This window comes from Salmo salar, unplaced genomic scaffold, assembly GCF_905237065.1.
Source record: "Salmo salar unplaced genomic scaffold, Ssal_v3.1, whole genome shotgun sequence".
Taxonomy (NCBI): domain Eukaryota; kingdom Metazoa; phylum Chordata; class Actinopteri; order Salmoniformes; family Salmonidae; genus Salmo; species Salmo salar.
In genome coordinates, this window is record NW_025548706.1 from 119,223 (window position 1) to 143,198 (window position 23,976).

The following is a 23,976-nucleotide window of genomic DNA, read 5'->3' on the forward strand; positions in this document are numbered from 1 at the left end:
AAGTATATGCATATTCTAGTTACTGGGTAGGATTAGTAACCAGATTAAATCGGGTACATTTTTTTTATCCAGACGTGCAAATGCTGCCCCCTAGACCCAACAGGTTAAGTCGAACCACAATGGGATTAATCACTCTCTCCACCACAAACGGACCAATGAATTTAGGTGACAGTTTCCTTGATTCCGTCCGCAGAGGAAGATCCCGTGTAGCCAACCATACCTTATCTCCAATAGCATAAACTGGAGCTGGAATCCGGCGCCAATTCGCCTGGAGCTGATAACGGTCAGAAACTCTAAGGAGAGCCTTTCTGGCCCTATGCCAGGTCCGGTGGCAATGACGAATGTGGGCCTGGACCGAGGGTACCGCGAGATCCTTCTCCTGAGAAGGAAACAAGGGAGGTTGGTAACCGTACAGGCACTTGAAGGGAGACATCCCAGTAGCAGATGTAGGGAGAGTATTATGGGCATACTCGACCCACGGCAACTGAGAGGCCCAAGAGGCGGGGTTGGAGGAGACAAGGCAGCGCAGCATGGATTCCATCTTCTGGTTGGCTCTCTCCGCCTGACCATTAGATTGGGGGTGAAATCCAGATGTCAGACTGACTGTAGCTCCAATGGCCAAACAGAATGATTTCCAGACAGCAGAGGTAAACTGAGGACCACGGTCGGAAACAATGTCACTGGGCAACCCGTGGACCCTGAAAACCTCCCTAACCAGGATCTCGGACGTCTCGGAGGCAGAGGGAAGCTTGAAGATGGGTACAAAGTGGGCAAACTTGCTGAATCTGACCACAATAGTCAGAATGACCGTGTTCCCGTCAGAAGAGGGCAATCCCTTAACAAAGTCCAGAGCCAGATGTGACCATGGTCGCCGGGGAATAGGTAGGGGGTGAAGAAGTCCAGAACTGGCCCGATTGGCACTCTTATTTTGTGCACATATTGGGCATGCAGCAACAAACCTCCGGGTATCTTCTCCCATGGCAGGCCACCAAAATTGTCTGCGTAGTAACGTCTTCGTCCGAGCCACACCAGGGTGAGAAGCCATCTTACTGGCGTGGGGCCATTGGAGGACAGCAGACCGGACAGACTCAGGCACAAACAACCAACCGGGTGGACCGTTACCGGGACCGGGCTGCGTCCGAAGGGCTGCCAGAACCTCCTCCTCAATCCTCCATGTGACAGCTCCCACGACGAAGTTCTGGGGAAGAATCGTCTCGGTCTTGGCCCCACTCTCCTCCGTCTTGGAGAACATCCGGGACAAGGCGTCCGCCTTGCCGTTCTTAGATCCAGGTCGGAATGTCAGGGAAAAATTAAAACGTCCAAAAACAAAGCCCACCTGGCCTGACGCGAGTTGAGACGTCTAGCCGATTGCACGTACGCTAGATTCTTGTGGTCAGTCCAGACAATAAACGGTTGCTCCGCTCCCTCCAACCAGTGGCGCCACTCCTCCAAGGCCAGTTTCACTGCAAGAAGCTCCCGGTTACCCACATCGTAATTCCTCTCCGCCGACGACAGACGACGAGAGTAGAAAGCGCAGGGATGGAGTTTGCCGTCAGTGGAGCTTCGCTGGGACAGGATGGCGCCAACCCCCACATCAGACGCGTCCACTTCCATGACAAACTGTCGGGCAGCGTCAGGTTGAGAGAGAATCGGGGCATTGGTGAATCGACTCTTCAGTTCCAGAAACGCACAATCTGCCTCCGGATTCCAACTGAAGGTCCTGGTGCTAGAAGTCAGAGCAGTTAATGGAGCGGCCACACGGCTGTAGTCTCGGATAAACCGACCATAGAAATTCGCAAACCCCAGAAACCTCTGGAGCTGCAATCTCGTATCAGGCTGGGCCCAATCCAGAACTGCCCTAACTTTCTCTTGGTCCATCTTTATCTCTCCCCGGGAGATGATGTACCCGAGGAAGGATGTAGTGTGGGCGTGAAAGTCACACTTCTCGGCCTTCACAAACAGGCGGTTCTCCAGCAATCGCTGCAGAACCTGCTTGACATGCTGGATGTGGCTGGAATGCTCCGTGGAAAAAATCAAAATGTCATCCAGGTAAACGAACACGAACAGACCGATCATATCTCTCAATACGTCATTAACCATGCTCTGGAACACTGCAGAAGCATTGGTCAATCCAAACAGCATCACCAGATATTCGAAATGACCCATCGGTGTATTGAAACCAGTCAACCACTCGTCCCCCTCTCTGATCTGGACCAGATGATACGCATTGCGTAGGTCAATTTTAGTAAACACCGTAGCACCCTGTAAAGAATCGAAAGCAGAGTTCATCAAAGGCAGGGGATACTTGTTCTTAACCGTAATATCATTCAACCCCCGGTAATCAATACACGGTCGAAGAGAACCATCCTTCTTACTCACAAAAAAGAATCCTGCCCCCAGTGGTGAAGACGAGGGACGAATGAGACCAGCAGCTAGAGACTCCTTTATGTAGGTCTCCAAAGCCTCCCGTTCAGGTCGAGAGATGCTGTATAATCGTCCCTTGGGATAGACAGCTCCAGGAAACAGGTTAATGGTACAATCATACGGTCGGTGGGGAGGAAGTGACAGAGCCTTCTGCTTACTGAACACCTCACCCAATTCGTGATAAGTTTCAGGAACCAGGGACAATTCAGGGGAGTTAGAACCACTGACCTTACTGGGAACAGGCCGTCCTCAGACAGTTAGCATGGCATTCAGTGCTCCAGCTAGTTACCTTGCCGGTCACGCAATCGAATGTGGGATTGTGTTTTCTCAGCCAGGGGTGTCCAAGAACCAGAGGAACATGGGAAGAAGGCAAAATGAAGAAGGATATAACCTCTGAATGATTCCCTGACAACAACAACATCTTAACCGGTTCAGTCCTCATAGTGATACGTGCCAGACTACTGCCGTTCAGCTTCAATGGCTTACGGTAGCTTCTCCTTAGAAAGCCCCAGCTGTTCCACTAAGTCGGCATCTATAAAGCTGCCATCTGCACCTGAGTCGATAAATGCGTTAATCGCTAAACTCTGAGTCTTGTTCATGAGGGTAGCAGGAAAAAGAGGTCTAACAGGACTATTGAGAGGTTGAAACTGGCTCGCTAAAAGACCTCCCACCTTTAGCGAGCCGAGCCGTTTAACGGGTGCTGAGGATTGGACGTGCCCCATTGCTTCTCCCTCCGTCTCTCTCGGACTCTATTATCCACCCGAATAGCTAATGCTACCAGACTGTCCAGGTCCCTAGACTCAGGATAGGAGATCAACTCATCCTTGAGTTGCTCCGACAAGCCATGGTAAAAAAACGCTTGTAGTGATTCCTCATTCCACCCACTCTCCACAGCCAATGTCCTGAATTCAATAACAAAATCGGCCACACTGCGAGCTCCTTGGCAAAGGGAGAACAACCGCTTAGCTGCGTCCTTACCTCGGACTGGGTGGTCAAAAAGTTTCCTCATCTCTGCCGTGAACACCTGGTATGACCCCATGCAGGTGTCCTGTTGTTCCCATATGGCTGATGCCCACTCCAGAGCTCTTCCACGCAGCAGTTCAATAACAAAGGCTATCCTAGCCTTGTCTGTGGCGTAAGAGTAGGGCTGTAGATCAAAAACTAATCCACACTGCATAAGAAACGAACGGCATTTTCCCAAATCCCCTTCATACTTATCTGGTGTCGGAACCTTGGGCTCACGGAAGGAAACCTCTCCAGAAGCGACAGGTGGGAGGGGTGAAGCAGGTGGTGGATGATCCGCCGGCAAACTGAACTGAGCCTGGATATTCGTCAGAATATTAGAACAATTCTGAACCGAAAGCGCGATCTCCTGTAGCGCCATGTTGTGTTGTCCCAACATCTGACCCTGATGGGTAATGGCATGGTGAACGGAGTCCAGGTCCGCTGGGTTCATTTTTGGGCGGATCGTTCTGTCACAATTCTCTAAGACAGAACCCAGAAGCAGACCAGGACAAGGTGAGTAAAATGAAGGTGAGTATTTATTGGTAGTCTTGATGTGTAATTTGAGTGATCCAGGAGACGGAGCGGCAGCGGAGGTGAGTTGATGAGAGTAGATGGGTGGATTCAATGAAGTCACTGTATCCACCGACGGCCAGGCAAGGGAGTTGAATGTTCCGGGAGAATGACTGTAGACAGAGTAAACGGGAGTGAGTAACCAGTAACAAGCACAAAACAACAAAACTAGCTCAGGAAACATGAGGCTGATATGCTGGCACAACATACTGTTCGTTGCTACCGATCCGGCAGGGAATGGATGTCAGCTCAGGGTTTAAGAAGAGGTGAAGCTCAGGACCAGGTGTGCAGAAGGTTGATGAGATGCAGGTGCGGGTAATAACTAGATCTCCCGCCTAACCTCGTTGCCTGGCAACCAGACAGGGTGCGTTCAGGAACCTTAGACAACACTCCAAACAAAAACAGTCATCTCAGGCAGAAACAGACTCAGGAAGCAGGATTCTTGACATTGGGTTGGGGAATGACACTTGCTTCCCTCCAGGCCTGATGGTACACACTTTCTTGTAGGCTTAGACTGAATGTAGACTGCAACGCTGCCCCCATTGGCAGTTCCTTATTTACTGTAGATTCATAACCATGTATTTCTACCACTGTATCATCAAAGGTATTATCTAAGTGAGTTTCAGAGATGAATATGAATGTAATCTGTTACTAGTAAGTTATTGATTTAATTAATCTTGTGTCTTAGGCTACATATGTTAATGTGGGTTATTTTTAGCAGTTATCTGGGATGCTTGATTGATTTTATTGCTTTTCTGGGAAGCTTATCAGAAGTAGACATGCTTATGTTATTTATATTGGTGCTGTTAGTGCAGGGTGAGCTGCACACAGTGGACTTCCTATTAGGGCACACGTCCTCAGTGCTAACAGTATAACTCTGTTCCATAGACACATGATTAATACATACAATAGCTGTAGAATCAGCAGAGGCATTCAGGGCAGTAAGAGGGACATACATTAGGTTATCTACATTGTGTCTTCCAACGTCCCTGGGATAATGTACATTTGCTGCAGAATTATGACAACTCAGCGACACAATGGTAGGGATTAAATGAGCTGGGTCATTGATAAGTCATTACTTCCACGCAGCCTTGAAATGTGTGGACAGAGTCCAGGAGATGATTTGGATGGACTCCGTCATTCCTGTAGAGCATCTTCTGTTTCCAGAAGGTGTGGAAGTTATCTATAAAAGTTATTCCAACAGAGCTACAGTAAACTTCTAGCCAGGTGTGTAATGCCAGTAGCCTGCTGAATCTTTCACTCCCGCGGCCCAAGGATGGTAGTAGTCACCTGGGTGGGCTATGGATTAAAGACGGACCACAGAATTCCATCTAAGTCAGCAGGAGGGGTCTGCCAATGAATTATACTGCTGAGAAAACATTCCAGAACTGCAGGTGGCAGTAAATCATCAACCTTGGCTTTATACATGGTCAGACTACACACACTCCAGCGCAGTAGGTGGTATGCAACTGTACAGTTTGTTTATGAACTACCAATACTCTTCTAGAAGTAGAAGAAGAAATTGACTACTTTGAAATGGAGAGAGCCCTCAAAGGCACTGCCCATGCTGTCACAGAAGAGCCCAGTGTATGGATAGGAGATGGGCTGTATTTATGCCCTAACCCCATTTCCTACTGTATTACCCAGTTACATACTCCTTTAATACAGTGCACTGCTACTACTAAACAGGCCACCTTTTCACTGTTCATAGATTTCAGTCACATGACTTTGCTCTTTCTTTCCAGTTGTTGTTGGTATTTGTTATTATTGGTATGTTGATTGTTGTGTGTTACAGAGGAGATCCAAACTTTGGGGGGAGGTGTCCGAGTCTCGGCCCAGGCAGAGTAGCCCTGAGGAGGGCAGGCCAACTGCCATGGGGGGTGGTGGGCTGGAGCTGGCCTCACGTCTCCAGTTACTCAGTAAAGACTCCCACTCACTCGGAGAGGAGCCTGCAGGACTGCTGGACCCTGGACACAGGTCCCCTGTGGGCGGAGCAAGGTAACATCACTACATTAATATATTCCACTAGGTAACCTCACTACATTAATATATTCCACCTGGTAACATCACTACATTAATATATTCCACCTGGTAACATCACTAGGTAACATCACTACATTAATATATTCCACCTGGTAATATCACTACATTAATATATTCCACATGGTAACCTCACTACATTAATATATTCCACCTGGTAACATCACTAGGTAACATCACTACATTAATATATTCCACTAGGTAACATCACTAGGTAACATCACTACATTAATATATTCCAACTGGTAACATCACTACATTAATATATTCCACTAGGTAACATCACTACATTAATATATTCCACCTGGTAACATCACTACATTAATATATTCCACTAGGTAACATCACTACATTAATATATTCCACCTGGTAACATCACTACATTAATATATTCCACTAGGTAACCTCACTACATTAATATATTCCACTAGGTAACATCACTACATTAATATATTCCACCTGGTAATATCACTACATTAATATATTCCACCTGGTAACATCACTATATTAATATATTCCACCTGGTAACATCACTACATTAATATATTCCACCTGGTAACATCACTACATTAATATATTCCACTAGGTAACATCACTACATTAATATATTCCACCTGGTAACATCACTACATTAATATATTCCACTAGGTAACATCACTACATTAATATATTCCACCTGGTAACATCACAAGGTAACATCATTACATTAATATATTCCACCTGGTAACCTCACTACATTAATATATTCCACCTGGTAACATCACTACATTAATATATTCCACCTGGTAACATCACTACATTAATATATTCCACCTGGTAACATGACTAGGTAACATCACTACATTAATATATTCCACTAGGTAACATCACTACATTAATATATTCCACTAGGTAACACCACTACATTAATATATTCCACTAGGTAACATCACTACATTAATATATTCCACCTGGTAACATCACTACATTAATATATTCCACCTGATAACATCACTACATTAATATATTCCACCTGGTAACATCACTACATTAATATATTCCACCTGGTAACATCACTAGGTAACATCACTACATTAATATATTCCACCTGGTAACATCACTAGGTAACATAACTACATTAATATATTCCACTAGGTAACATCACTACATTAATATATTCCACTAGGTAACACCACTACATTAATATATTACACTAGGTAACATCACTACATTAATATATTCCACTAGGTAACATCACTACATTAATATATTCCACCTGGTAACATCACTACATTAATATATTCCACCTGGTAAACTCACTACATTAATATATTCCACTAGGTAACATCACTACATTAATATATTCCACCTGGTAACATCACTACATTAATATATTCCACTAGGTAACATCACAAGGTAACATCACTACATTAATATATTCCACCTGGTAACATCACTACATTAATATATTCCACCTGGTAACATCACTACATCAATATATTCCACCTGGTAACATCACTACATGAATATATTCCACTAGGTAACATCACTACATTAATATATTCCACCTGGTAACATCACTACATTAATATATTCCACCTGGTAACATCACTAGGTAACATCACTACATTAATATATTCCACTATGTAACATCACTACATTAATATATTCCACTAGGTAACATCACTAGGTAACATTACTACATTAATATATTCCACCTGGTAACATCACTACATTAATATATTCCACCTGGTAACATCACTACATTAATATATTCCACCTGGTAACATCACTACATTAATATATTCCACTAGGTAACATCACTACATTAATATATTCCACCTGGTAACATCACTACATTAATATATTCCACTAGGTAACATCACTACATTAATATATTCCACTAGGTAACATCACTACATGAATATATTCCACCTGGTAACATCACTACATTAATATATTCCACTAGGTAACCTCACTACATTAATATATTCCACTAGGTAACATCACTACATTAATATATTCCATTAGGTAACATCACTACATTAATATATTCCACCTGGTAACATCACTACATTAATATATTCCACTTGGTAACATCACTAGGTAACATCACTACATTAATATATTCCACCTGGTAACATCACTACATTAATATATTCCACCTGGTAACATCACTACATTAATATATTCCACCTGGTAACATCACTACATTAATATATTCCACTAGGTAACATCACTACATTAATATATTCCACTAGGTAACATCACTACATTAATATATTCCACATGGTAACATCACTACATTAATATATTCCACCTGGTAACATCACTACATTAATATATTCCACCTGGTAACATCACTACATTAATTAATTCCACCTGGTAACATCACTACATTAATATATTCCACTAGGTAACATCACTACATTAATATATTCCACCTGGTAACATCACTACATTAATATATTCCACCTGGTAACATCACTAGGTAACATCACTACATTAATATATTCCACTATGTAACATCACTACATTAATATATTCCACTAGGTAACATCACTAGGTAACATTACTACATTAATATATTCCACCTGGTAACATCACTACATTAATATATTCCACCTGGTAACATCACTACATTAATATATTCCACCTGGTAACATCACTACATTAATATATTCCACCTGGTAACATCACTACATTAATATATTCCACTAGGTAACATCACTACATTAATATATTCCACTAGGTAACATCACTACATTAATATATTCCACTAGGTAACATCACTACATGAATATATTCCACCTGGTAACATCACTACATTAATATATTCCACCTGGTAACATCACTACATTAATATATTCCACTAGGTAACATCACTACATTAATATATTCCATTAGGTAACATCACTACATTAATATATTCCACCTGGTAACATCACTAGGTAACATCACTACATTAATATATTCCACCTGGTAACATCACTACATTAATATATTCCATTAGGTAACATCACTACATTAATATATTCCACCTGGTAACATCACTAGGTAACATCACTACATTAATATATTCCACCTGGTAACATCACTACATTAATATATTCCACCTGGTAACATCACTACATTAATATATTCCACCTGGTAACATCACTACATTAATATATTCCACCTGGTAACATCACTACATGAATATATTCCACTAGGTAACATCACTACATTAATATATTCCACCTGGTAACATCACTACATTAATATATTCCACCAAGTAACATCACTAGGTAACATCACTACATTAATATATTCCACTATGTAACATCACTACATTAATATATTCCACTAGGTAACATCACTAGGTAACATTACTACATTAATATATTCCACCTGGTAACATCACTAGGTAACATCACTACATTAATATATTCCACCTGGTAACATCACTACATTAATATATTCCACCTGGTAACATCACTACATTAATATATTCCACCTGGTAACATCACTACATTAATATATTCCACCTGGTAACATCACTACATGAATATATTCCACTAGGTAACATCACTACATTAATATATTCCACCTGGTAACATCACTACATTAATATATTCCACCAAGTAACATCACTAGGTAACATCACTACATTAATATATTCCACTATGTAACATCACTACATTAATATATTCCACTAGGTAACATCACTAGGTAACATTACTACATTAATATATTCCACCTGGTAACATCACTACATTAATATATTCCACCTGGTAACATCACTACATTAATATATTCCACCTGGTAACATCACTACATTAAAATATTCCACTAGGTAACATCACTACATTAATATATTCCACCTGGTAACATCACTACATTAATATATTCCACCTGGTAACATCACTACATTAATATATTCCACTAGGTAACATCACTACATTAATATATTCCACCTGGTAACATCACTACATTAATATATTCCATTAGGTAACATCACTACATTAATATATTCCACCTGGTAACATCACTACATTAATATATTCCACCTGGTAACATCACTACATTAATATATTCCACCTGGTAACATCACTACATTAAAATATTCCACTAGGTAACATCACTACATTAATATATTCCACTAGGTAACATCACTACATGAATATATTCCACCTGGTAACATCACTACATTAATATATTCCACCTGGTAACATCACTACATTAATATATTCCACTAGGTAACATCACTACATTAATATATTCCACCTGGTAACATCACTACATTAATATATTCCATTAGGTAACATCACTACATTAATATATTCCACCTGGTAACATCACTAAATTAATATATTCCACCTGGTAACATCACTAGGTAACATCACTACATTAATATATTCCACCTGGTAACATCACTACATTAATATATTCCACCTGGTAACATCACTACATTAATATATTCCACCTGGTAACATCACTACATTAATATATTCCACTAGGTAACATCACTACATTAATATATTCCACCTGGTAACATCACTACATTAATATATTCCACTAGGTAACATCACTACATTAATATATTCCACCTGGTAACATCACTACATTAATATATTCCACCTGGTAACATCACTACATTAATATATTCCACCTGGTAACATCACTACATGAATATATTCCACTAGGTAACATCACTACATTAATATATTCCACCTGGTAACATCACTACATTCATATATTCCACTAGGTAACATCACTACATTAATATATTCCACTAGGTAACATCACTACATTAATATATTCCACCTGGTAACATCACTACATTAATATATTCCACTAGGTAACATCACTACATTAATATATTCCACCTGGTAACATCACTACATTAATATATTCCACCTGGTAACATCACTACATTAATATATTCCACCTGGTAACATCACTACATTAATATATTCCACTAGGTAACATCACTACATTAATATATTCCACCTGGTAACATCACTACATTCATATATTCCACTAGGTAACATCACTACATTAATATATTCCACTAGGTAACATCACTACATTAATATATTCCACCTGGTAACATCACTACATTAATATATTCCACCTGGTAACATCACTACATTAATATATTCCACTAGGTAACATCACTACATTAATATATTCCACCTGGTAACATCACTACATTAATATATTCCACTAGGTAACATCACTACATTAATATATTCCACCTGGTAACATCACTACATTAATATATTCCACCTGGTAACATCACTACATTAATATATTCCACCTGGTAACATCACTACATTAATATATTCCACTAGGTAACATCACTACATTAATATATTCCACCTGGTAACATCACTACATTCATATATTCCACTAGGTAACATCACTACATTAATATATTCCACTAGGTAACATCACTACATTAATATATTCCACCTGGTAACATCACTACATTCATATATTCCACCTGGTAACATCACTACATTAATATATTCCACCTGGTAACATCACTACATTCATATATTCAATTAGGTAACAGCACAGTGAGCATGTATTTCTGTGTTCTAGGTAACAACAGAGTTAGCATGTATTTCTGTGTTCTAGGTAACAGCACAGTGAGCATGTATTTCTGTGTTCTAGGTAACAGCACAGTGAGCATGTATTTCTGTGTTCTAGGTAACAGCACAGTGAGCATGTATTTCTGTGTTCTAGGTAACAGCACAGTGAGCATGTATTTCTGTGTTCTAGGTAACAGCACAGTGAGCATGTATTTCTGTGTTCTAGGTAACAGCACAGTTAGCATGTATTTCTGTGTTCTAGGTAACAGCACAGTGAGCATGTATTTCTGTGTTCTAGGTAACAGCACAGTGAGCATGTATTTCTGTGTTCTAGGTAACAGCACAGTGAGCATGTATTTCTGTGTTCTAGGTAACAACAGAGTTAGCATGTATTTCTCTGTGTTCTTGCAGATGTCGCCAAGACAATGGAGAGAGTAAAGCGTAGGTTTTAGATTGCTGGGTAAACACCGCCTCTTCCTATCTACATAATAACCTAACATGAACTAACTCTCTCTTCGCTACACCAGTACCCTAATAATAACTCTTTCCTCTCTAAAGTAGTGTCCTAATGATAACTGTCTCTAAACTAGTGCCCTAATGATAACTGTCTCTACACTAGTGTCCTAATGATAACTGTCTCTAAACTAGTGCCCTAATGATAACTGTCTCATTAACTAGTGTCCTAATGATAACTGTCTCTACACTAGTGTCCTAATGATAACTGTCTATTTAACTAGTGCCCTAATGATAACTGTCTATTTAACTAGTGCCCTAATGATAACTGTCTCATTAACTAGTGTCCTAATGATAACTGTCTCATTAACTAGTGTCCTAATGATAACTGTCTCTACACTAGTGCCCTAATGATAACTGTCTCTACACTAGTGTCCTAATGATAACTGTCTCATTAACTAGTGTCCTAATGATAACTGTCTCTACACTAGTGTCCTAATGATAACTGTCTCTACACTAGTGTCCTAATGATAACTGTCTCTACACTAGTGTCCTAATGATAACTGTCTCTACACTAGTGCCCTAATGATAACTGTCTCTACACTAGTGTCCTAATGATAACTGTCTCTACACTAGTGCCCTAATGATAACTGTCTCATTAACTAGTGTCCTAATGATAACTGTCTCTACACTAGTGTCCTAATGATAACTGTCTCTACACTAGTGTCCTAATGATAACTGTCTCATTAACTAGTGTCCTAATGATAACTGTCTCTACACTAGTGCCCTAATGATAACTGTCTCTACACTAGTGCCCTAATGATAACTGTCTATTTAACTAGTGTCCTAATGATAACTGTCTCTACACTAGTGCCCTAATGATAACTGTCTCTACACTAGTGTCCTAATGATAACTGTCTCATTAACTAGTGTTCTAATGATAACTGTCTCTACACTAGTGCCCTAATGATAACTGTCTCTACACTAGTGTCCTAATGATAACTGTCTCTTTAACTAGTGTCCTAATGATAACTGTCTCTACACTAGTGTCCTAATGATAACTGTCTCTTTAACTAGTGTCCTAATGATAACTGTCTCATTAACTAGTGTCCTAATGATAACTGTCTCTACACTAGTGCCCTAATGATAACTGTCTCATTAACTAGTGTCCTAATGATAACTGTCTCTACACTAGTGCCCTAATGATAACTGTCTCTACACTAGTGTCCTAATGATAACTGTCTATTTAACTAGTGTCCTAATGATAACTGTCTCTACACTAGTGCCCTAATGATAACTGTCTCTACACTAGTGCCCTAATGATGACTGTCTCTACACTAGTGTCCTAATGATAACTGTCTCTACACTAGTGTCCTAATGATAACTGTCTCTACACTAGTGTCCTAATGATAACTGTCTCTACACTAGTGTCCTAATGATAACTGTCTCTACACTAGTGCCCTAATGATAACTGTCTCTTTAACTAGTGCCCTAATGATGACTGTCTCTACACTAGTGTCCTAATGATAACTGTCTCTACACTAGTGTCCTAATGATAACTGTCTCTACACTAGTGCCCTAATGATAACTGTCTATTTAACTAGTGCCCTAATGATAACTGTCTCTACACTAGTGCCCTAATGATAACTGTCTCATTAACTAGTGTCCTAATGATAACTGTCTCTACACTAGTGCCCTAATGATAACTGTCTCATTAACTAGTGTCCTAATGATAACTGTCTCTACACTAGTGCCCTAATGATAACTGTCTCTACACTAGTGTCCTAATGATAACTGTCTCATTAACTAGTGTCCTAATGATAACTGTCTCTACACTAGTGTCCTAATGATAACTGTCTCTACACTAGTGTCCTAATGATAACTGTCTCTACACTAGTGTCCTAATGATAACTGTCTCTACACTAGTGCCCTAATGATAACTGTCTCTACACTAGTGTCCTAATGATAACTGTCTCTACACTAGTGCCCTAATGATAACTGTCTCATTAACTAGTGTCCTAATGATAACTGTCTCTACACTAGTGTCCTAATGATAACTGTCTCTACACTAGTGTCCTAATGATAACTGTCTCATTAACTAGTGTCCTAATGATAACTGTCTCTACACTAGTGCCCTAATGATAACTGTCTCTACACTAGTGCCCTAATGATAACTGTCTATTTAACTAGTGTCCTAATGATAACTGTCTCTACACTAGTGCCCTAATGATAACTGTCTCTACACTAGTGTCCTAATGATAACTGTCTCATTAACTAGTGTTCTAATGATAACTGTCTCTACACTAGTGCCCTAATGATAACTGTCTCTACACTAGTGTCCTAATGATAACTGTCTCTTTAACTAGTGTCCTAATGATAACTGTCTCTACACTAGTGTCCTAATGATAACTGTCTCTTTAACTAGTGTCCTAATGATAACTGTCTCATTAACTAGTGTCCTAATGATAACTGTCTCTACACTAGTGCCCTAATGATAACTGTCTCATTAACTAGTGTCCTAATGATAACTGTCTCTACACTAGTGCCCTAATGATAACTGTCTCTACACTAGTGTCCTAATGATAACTGTCTATTTAACTAGTGTCCTAATGATAACTGTCTCTACACTAGTGCCCTAATGATAACTGTCTCTACACTAGTGCCCTAATGATGACTGTCTCTACACTAGTGTCCTAATGATAACTGTCTCTACACTAGTGTCCTAATGATAACTGTCTCTACACTAGTGTCCTAATGATAACTGTCTCTACACTAGTGTCCTAATGATAACTGTCTCTACACTAGTGCCCTAATGATAACTGTCTCTTTAACTAGTGCCCTAATGATGACTGTCTCTACACTAGTGTCCTAATGATAACTGTCTCATTAACTAGTGTCCTAATGATAACTGTCTCTACACTAGTGCCCTAATGATAACTGTCTCATTAACTAGTGTCCTAATGATAACTGTCTCTACACTAGTGCCCTAATGATAACTGTCTCTACACTAGTGTCCTAATGATAACTGTCTCTACACTAGTGTCCTAATGATAACTGTCTCTACACTAGTGCCCTAATGATAACTGTCTCTACACTAGTGCCCTAATGATAACTGTCTCATTAACTAGTGTCCTAATGATAACTGTCTCTACACTAGTGCCCTAATGATAACTGTCTCTACACAAGTGTCCTAATGATAACTGTCTCTACACTAGTGCCCTAATGATAACTGTCTCATTAACTAGTGTCCTAATGATAACTGTCTCTACACTAGTGTCCTAATGATAACTGTCTCTACACTAGTGTCCTAATGATAACTGTCTCTACACTAGTGTCCTAATGATAACTGTCTCTACACTAGTGTCCTAATGATAACTGTCTCATTAACTAGTGTCCTAATGATAACTGTCTCTACACTAGTGTCCTAATGATAACTGTCTCTACACTAGTGTCCTAATGATAACTGTCTATTTAACTAGTGTCCTAATGATAACTGTCTCTACACTAGTGCCCTAATGATAACTGTCTCTACACTAGTGTCCTAATGATAACTGTCTCATTAACTAGTGTTCTAATGATAACTGTCTCTACACTAGTGCCCTAATGATAACTGTCTCTACACTAGTGTCCTAATGATAACTGTCTCTTTAACTAGTGTCCTAATGATAACTGTCTCTACACTAGTGTCCTAATGATAACTGTCTCTACACTAGTGCCCTAATGATAACTGTCTCATTAACTAGTGTCCTAATGATAACTGTCTCTACACTAGTGCCCTAATGATAACTGTCTCTACACTAGTGTCCTAATGATAACTGTCTATTTAACTAGTGTCCTAATGATAACTGTCTCTACACTAGTGCCCTAATGATAACTGTCTCTACACTAGTGCCCTAATGATGACTGTCTCTACACTAGTGTCCTAATGATAACTGTCTCTACACTAGTGTCCTAATGATAACTGTCTATTTAACTAGTGTCCTAATGATAACTGTCTCTACACTAGTGTCCTAATGATAACTGTCTCTACACTAGTGCCCTAATGATAACTGTCTCTTTAACTAGTGCCCTAATGATGACTGTCTCTACACTAGTGTCCTAATGATAACTGTCTCTACACTAGTGTCCTAATGATAACTGTCTCTACACTAGTGCCCTAATGATAACTGTCTATTTAACTAGTGCCCTAATGATAACTGTCTCTACACTAGTGCCCTAATGATAACTGTCTCATTAACTAGTGTCCTAATGATAACTGTCTCTACACTAGTGCCCTAATGATAACTGTCTCTACACTAGTGTCCTAATGATAACTGTCTCTACACTAGTGTCCTAATGATAACTGTCTCTACACTAGTGCCCTAATGATAACTGTCTCTACACTAGTGCCCTAATGATAACTGTCTCATTAACTAGTGTCCTAATGATAACTGTCTCTACACTAGTGTCCTAATGATAACTGTCTCTACACTAGTGTCCTAATGATAACTGTCTCTACACAAGTGTCCTAATGATAACTGTCTCTACACTAGTGCCCTAATGATAACTGTCTCATTAACTAGTGTCCTAATGATAACTGTCTCTACACTAGTGTCCTAATGATAACTGTCTCTACACTAGTGTCCTAATGATAACTGTCTCATTAACTAGTGTCCTAATGATAACTGTCTCTACACTAGTGTCCTAATGATAACTGTCTCTACACTAGTGTCCTAATGATAACTGTCTATTTAACTAGTGTCCTAATGATAACTGTCTCTACACTAGTGCCCTAATGATAACTGTCTCTACACTAGTGTCCTAATGATAACTGTCTCTACACTAGTGCCCTAATGATAACTGTCTCTACACTAGTGCCCTAATGATAACTGTCTCATTAACTAGTGTCCTAATGATAACTGTCTCTACACTAGTGTCCTAATGATAACTGTCTCTACACTAGTCCCCTAATGATAACTGTCTCATTAACTAGTGTCCTAATGATAACTGTCTCTACACTAGTGTCCTAATGATAACTGTCTCTACACTAGTGTCCTAATGATAACTGTCTCTACACTAGTGTCCTAATGATAACTGTCTCTACACTAGTGTCCTAATGATAACTGTCTCATTAACTAGTGTCCTAATTATAACTGTCTCTACACTAGTGTCCTAATGATAACTGTCTCTACACTAGTGTCCTAATGATAACTGTCTATTTAACTAGTGTCCTAATGATAACTGTCTCTACACTAGTGTCCTAATGATAACTGTCTCATTAACTAGTGTCCTAATGATAACTGTCTCTACACTAGTGCCCTAATGATAACTGTCTCTACACTAGTGTCCTAATGATAACTGTCTCTACACTAGTGTCCTAATGATAACTGTCTCTACACTAGTGTCCTAATGATAACTGTCTCTACACTAGTGCCCTAATGATAACTGTCTCTACACTAGTGTCCTAATGATAACTGTCTCTACACTAGTGTCCTAATGATAACTGTCTCTACACTAGTGCCCTAATGATAACTGTCTCTACACTAGTGCCCTAATGATAACTGTCTCATTAACTAGTGTCCTAATGATAACTGTCTCTACACTAGTGTCCTAATGATAACTGTCTCTACACTAGTGCCCTAATGATAACTGTCTCATTAACTAGTGTCCTAATGATAACTGTCTCTACACTAGTGCCCTAATGATAACTGTCTCTTTAACTAGTGCCCTAATGATAACTGTCTCTACACTAGTGTCCTAATGATAACTGTCTCTTTAACTAGTGTCCTAATGATAACTGTCTCTACACTACTGTCCTAATGATAACTGTCTCTACACTAGTGCCCTAATGATAACTGTCTCTACACTAGTGTCCTAATGATAACTGTCTCTACACTAGTGCCCTAATGATAACTGTCTCTACACTAGTGCCCTAATGATAACTGTCTCTACACTAGTGCCCTAATGATAACTGTCTCTACACTAGTGCCCTAATGATAACTGTCTCTACACTAGTGTCCTAATGATAACTGTCTCTACACTAGTGCCCTAATGATAACTGTCTCTACACTAGTGTCCTAATGATAACTGTCTCTTTAACTAGTGCCCTAATGATAACTGTCTCATTAACTAGTGCCCTAATGATAACTGTCTCTACACTAGTGCCCTAATGATAACTGTCTCTACACTAGTGTCCTAATGATAACTGTCTCTACACTAGTGCCCTAATGATAACTGTCTCTACACTAGTGTCCTAATGATAACTGTCTCTACACTAGTGCCCTAATGATAACTGTCTCATTAACTAGTGTCCTAATGATAACTGTCTCATTAACTAGTGCCCTAATGATAACTGTCTCTTTAACTAGTGCCCTAATGATAACTGTCTCTACACTAGTGTCCTAATGATAACTGTCTCTACACTAGTGCCCTAATGATAACTGTCTCTACACTAGTGTCCTAATGATAACTGTCTGTACACTAGTGTCCTAATGATAACTGTCTCTACACTAGTGTCCTAATGATAACTGTCTCTACACTAGTGTCCTAATGATAACTGTCTATTTAACTAGTGTCCTAATGATAACTGTCTCTACACTAGTGTCCTAATGATAACTGTCTCTACACTAGTGTCCTAATGATAACTGTCTCTACACTAGTGTCCTAATGATAACTGTCTCATTAACTAGTGTCCTAATGATAACTGTCTCTACACTAGTGTCCTAATGATAACTGTCTATTTAACTAGTGTCCTAATGATAACTGTCTCTACACTAGTGTCCTAATGATAACTGTCTCTACACTAGTGCCCTAATGATAACTGTCTATTTAACTAGTGCCCTAATGATAACTGTCTCTACACTAGTGTCCTAATGATAACTGTCTCTACACTATTGTCCTAATGATAACTGTCTCTACACTAGTGTCCTAATGATAACTGTCTCATTAACTAGTGTCCTAATGATAACTGTCTCTACACTATTGTCCTAATGATAACTGTCTCTACACTAGTGTCCTAATGATAACTGTCTCATTAACTAGTGTCCTAATGATAACTGTCTCTACACTATTGTCCTAATGATAACTGTCTCTACACTAGTGTCCTAATGATAACTGTCTCATTAACTAGTGTCCTAATGATAACTGTCTCTACACTAGTGCCCTAATGATAACTGTCTCTACACTAGTGTCCTAATGATAACTGTCTCTACACTAGTGTCCTAATGATAACTGTCTCTACACTAGTGTCCTAATGATAACTGTCTCATTAACTAGTGTCCTAATGATAACTGTCTCTACACTAGTGTCCTAATGATAACTGTCTATTTAACTAGTGTCCTAATGATAACTGTCTCTACACTAGTGCCCTAATGATAACTGTCTATTTAACTAGTGCCCTAATGATAACTGTCTCTACACTAGTGCCCTAATGATAACTGTCTCTACACTAGTGCCCTAATGATAACTGTCTCTACACTAGTGCCCTAATGATAACTGTCTCTACACTAGTGCCCTAATGATAACTGTCTCTACACTAGTGTCCTAATGATAACTGTCTCTACACTAGTGCCCTAATGATAACTGTCTCTACACTAGTGTCCTAATGATAACTGTCTCTTTAACTAGTGCCCTAATGATAACTGTCTCATTAACTAGTGCCCTAATGATAACTGTCTCTACACTAGTGCCCTAATGATAACTGTCTCTACACTAGTGTCCTAATGATAACTGTCTCTACACTAGTGCCCTAATGATAACTGTCTCTACACTAGTGTCCTAATGATAACTGTCTCTACACTAGTGCCCTAATGATAACTGTCTCATTAACTAGTGTCCTAATGATAACTGTCTCATTAACTAGTGCCCTAATGATAACTGTCTCTTTAACTAGTGCCCTAATGATAACTGTCTCTACACTAGTGTCCTAATGATAACTGTCTCTACACTAGTGCCCTAATGATAACTGTCTCTACACTAGTGTCCTAATGATAACTGTCTGTACACTAGTGTCCTAATGATAACTGTCTCTACACTAGTGTCCTAATGATAACTGTCTCTACACTAGTGTCCTAATGATAACTGTCTATTTAACTAGTGTCCTAATGATAACTGTCTCTACACTAGTGTCCTAATGATAACTGTCTCTACACTAGTGTCCTAATGATAACTGTCTCTACACTAGTGTCCTAATGATAACTGTCTCATTAACTAGTGTCCTAATGATAACTGTCTCTACACTAGTGTCCTAATGATAACTGTCTATTTAACTAGTGTCCTAATGATAACTGTCTCTACACTAGTGTCCTAATGATAACTGTCTCTACACTAGTGCCCTAATGATAACTGTCTATTTAACTAGTGCCCTAATGATAACTGTCTCTACACTAGTGTCCTAATGATAACTGTCTCTACACTATTGTCCTAATGATAACTGTCTCTACACTAGTGTCCTAATGATAACTGTCTCATTAACTAGTGTCCTAATGATAACTGTCTCTACACTATTGTCCTAATGATAACTGTCTCTACACTAGTGTCCTAATGATAACTGTCTCATTAACTAGTGTCCTAATGATAACTGTCTCTACACTATTGTCCTAATGATAACTGTCTCTACACTAGTGTCCTAATGATAACTGTCTCATTAACTAGTGTCCTAATGATAACTGTCTCTACACTAGTGCCCTAATGATAACTGTCTCTACACTAGTGTCCTAATGATAACTGTCTCTACACTAGTGTCCTAATGATAACTGTCTCTACACTAGTGTCCTAATGATAACTGTCTCATTAACTAGTGTCCTAATGATAACTGTCTCTACACTAGTGTCCTAATGATAACTGTCTATTTAACTAGTGTCCTAATGATAACTGTCTCTACACTAGTGCCCTAATGATAACTGTCTATTTAACTAGTGCCCTAATGATAACTGTCTCTACACTAGTGTCCTAATGATAACTGTCTCTACACTATTGTCCTAATGATAACTGTCTCTACACTAGTGTCCTAATGATAACTGTCTCTACACTAGTGTCCTAATGATAACTGTCTCATTAACTAGTGTCCTAATGATAACTGTCTCTACACTAGTGTCCTAATGATAACTGTCTCTACACTAGTATCATAGTGACTTTCTCTTGTGTTCCAGCACAATGTTGCATGGAGAGCAAAACAATTTCCCCCCACTTTAATCTAAACCATTTTGAAAATAGTTTAGCATGATCTTTAGCTGTGTTTTTTGTTTGTAAATGAAAAGGATTCCTGTTCATTGCTCTGACTGTCTGTTGTAATCTATCAGTCATCAACCTTCACACCCTGACGGGGATCACGTTTGATGACGTGTGGTTTTGATTGTTTTAAGCTGTAAAACTGGTTGAAATTGCGAAGCCTCTTTGATTGGATGCTTTAATGCGGTAAGAGTGCAGTGTTTGGTCACAATTTGATTTAGATGAATATAAGTGGTTTGGCTGATTTTGCTTTGAATTATGCGATGGCAGAATCCTGGAGGGACTGCCTAATGTCTGATGTGGGGGAATGTGTGCTTAACAGGTCACTGGCTGCAGCATGGATGAGAACCACTTCCTTCTATAGACTCTCACTATTCTTCTTTAGGTCATGACTGCCAATGGGTTATTAATATTCTGCAGTAGTTAACTCTCATAAATGTGTAGTTTTGATGCTAAACTCTGTTCAGTTGATGCTTTAGCTAAGTTATCTCCCTATATGTCTCTCTCCCCCTCCATCTCCCTGTCCCTCCCTCCCTCTATCTCCCTATATGTCTCTCTCTCCCTCCATCTCCCTGTCTCTCTCCTTCCCTCTATCTCCCTGTCTCTCTCTCCTTCCCTCTATCTCCCTGTCACTCTCTCCCTCCCTCTATCTCCCTGTCACTCTCTCCCTCCATCTCCCTGTCCCTCCTCCCTCCATCTCCCTGTCTATCTCTCCCTCCCTGTCCCTCCCTCCCTCCATCTCCCTGTCTATCTCTCCCTCCCTGTCCCTCCTTCCCTCTATCTCCCTGTCTCTCTCCCTCTATCTCCCTGTCCCTCCCTCCCTCCATCAACCCCTGTCTCTCTCTCCTTCCCTCTATCTCCCTGTCTCTCCTTCCCTCTATCTCCCTGTCACTCTCTCCCTCCATCTCCCTGTCCCTCCCTCCCCTTCTCTTTCCCCCTCTATCTCCCCCCTCCATCTCTCTCTCCCTCCCTCCATCTCCCTGTCTCTCTCTCTCTCCCTCCCTCCATCTCCCTGTCTCTCTCTCCCTCCCTCCATCTCTCTCTCTCCCCCTCCATCTCCCTCCCCCTCCATCTCCCTCTCTCCCCCTCCATCTCCCTCTCTCCCCCTCCATCTCCCTCTCCATCTCCCTATCTCCTCCTCCATCTCTCTCTCTCCCCTCCATCTCCCTCTCTCCCCTCCATCTCCCTCTCTCCCCTCCATCTCCCTCTCCCCTCCATCTCTCTCTCCCCTCCATCTCTCTCTCCTCCTCCATCTCCATCTCTCTCCCCCTCCATCTCTCTCTCCCTGTCTCTCTCTCCCTCCCTCTCTCTCTCCCTCCCTCCATCTCCCCCTCTCTCCCTCTCTCTCAGGTTGTTTAGTAGTCTTGGGGATGTCCACACCATCTCCCAGAGAGGTTTTGGTGGCACCACCTACACAGTCCGGCCGGGGAGCCGCTACCCAATCACACCTCGCCGCAGTCCCAGCCCCCTCCCCTCGCCTGCCCCTGTCCTCTCCCCAGACAGGTCAGAGGTCAGTCCTGGGCGGGGCTTTGGCCTTAGCTCCTCCCATCACCACCACACCATCCTCAAGTCGTCTAGCCTCAGCTTGCCTTCGGAGCCCAAGGAGGTCCGCCGTAATGCGGAGTGCCAGCGCTCGAACCCGTTCCCGCTCGCCCTCCCCTCCCCCCACGCCTCCCCTGCCCCTCCCCCGTACTGGGCTCCCCCCTGCTCGCCCTGCGGCCGTGGCGCCAACGCCCTCTAGCTCTGTGGAGTAAGTATGATGTGGGAGACTGGCTGGAGAGTGTTGGTTTGGCAGAGCATCGTGCCCGCTTCCAGGAGCATGAGATTGAGGGTTCCCACCTCCCTGCCCTCACCAAGGATGACTTCGCTGAACTGGGCGTGACACGAGTCGGACACCGCATGAACATTGAGAGAGCGCTCCGACAACTGCTGGACAACTGAACCTCTAACCCCTGATATTACTGAAGGGCTGTCACACCTGAACCCTAACCCTCTGTGGAGGTATTCTGGCAACACCAGTGGCTGTAACCTGGCAACACCAGTGGCTGTAACCTGGCAACACCAGTGGCTTCATCCTGGCAACACCAGTGGCTTCATCCTGGCAACACCAGTTGCTTCATCCTGGCAACACCAGTTGCTTCATCCTGGCAACGCCAGTGGCTGTAACCTGGCAACACCAGTGGCAGTAACCTGGCAACACCAGTGGCTTCATCCTGGCAACACCAGTGGCAGTATGCTTTCAGATGTCTATTTTCCAAAGACAGCATCACATGGAGTTGAGCATTTAGTATGAACTTTTTATGAATATACAAGAAAATACCTCCTCCATCGAAATATCTACAATATCGACATATTTTCCAATAATGAAATTGATGATAAATGTTTATTAGGAATAGATATATTTAAATAAAATGGTGTGTTTCATGACAACTTTATTCTGTTTAGGGAAGGATGAGAAGTGGTGGATGAGACTTCATCGTTAACCTGTCCGTCTACTACATTACCCTGTTAGTCTACTACATTACCCTGTTAGTCTACTACATTACCATGTTAGTCTACTACATTACCCTGCAAATCTACTATATTACCCTGTTAGTCTACTACATTACCCTGTTAGTCTACTACATTACCCTGTAAATCTACTACATTACCCTGTTAGTCTACTACATTACCATGTTAGTCTACTACATTACCCTGTAAATCTACTACATTGCCCTGT

General features: G+C 40.6%; 1 protein-coding gene across 1 annotated transcript in view; it reads left to right on the forward strand.

Moving 5' to 3' along the window:
- The window catches only part of LOC106594232 (SH3 and multiple ankyrin repeat domains protein 3), a 106,940-nt gene extending 83,259 nt beyond the window's left edge, over window positions 1-23,681 (forward strand). The window contains 4 exon segments of the mRNA XM_045712670.1: window positions 5,795-5,997; window positions 22,608-22,868; window positions 22,870-22,918; window positions 22,920-23,681. Coding sequence (XP_045568626.1) covers window positions 5,795-5,997; window positions 22,608-22,868; window positions 22,870-22,918; window positions 22,920-23,198 — 792 coding nt within the window. The 3' untranslated portion in view covers window positions 23,199-23,681.
- The last annotated feature ends 295 nt before the right edge of the window (window positions 23,682-23,976 follow it).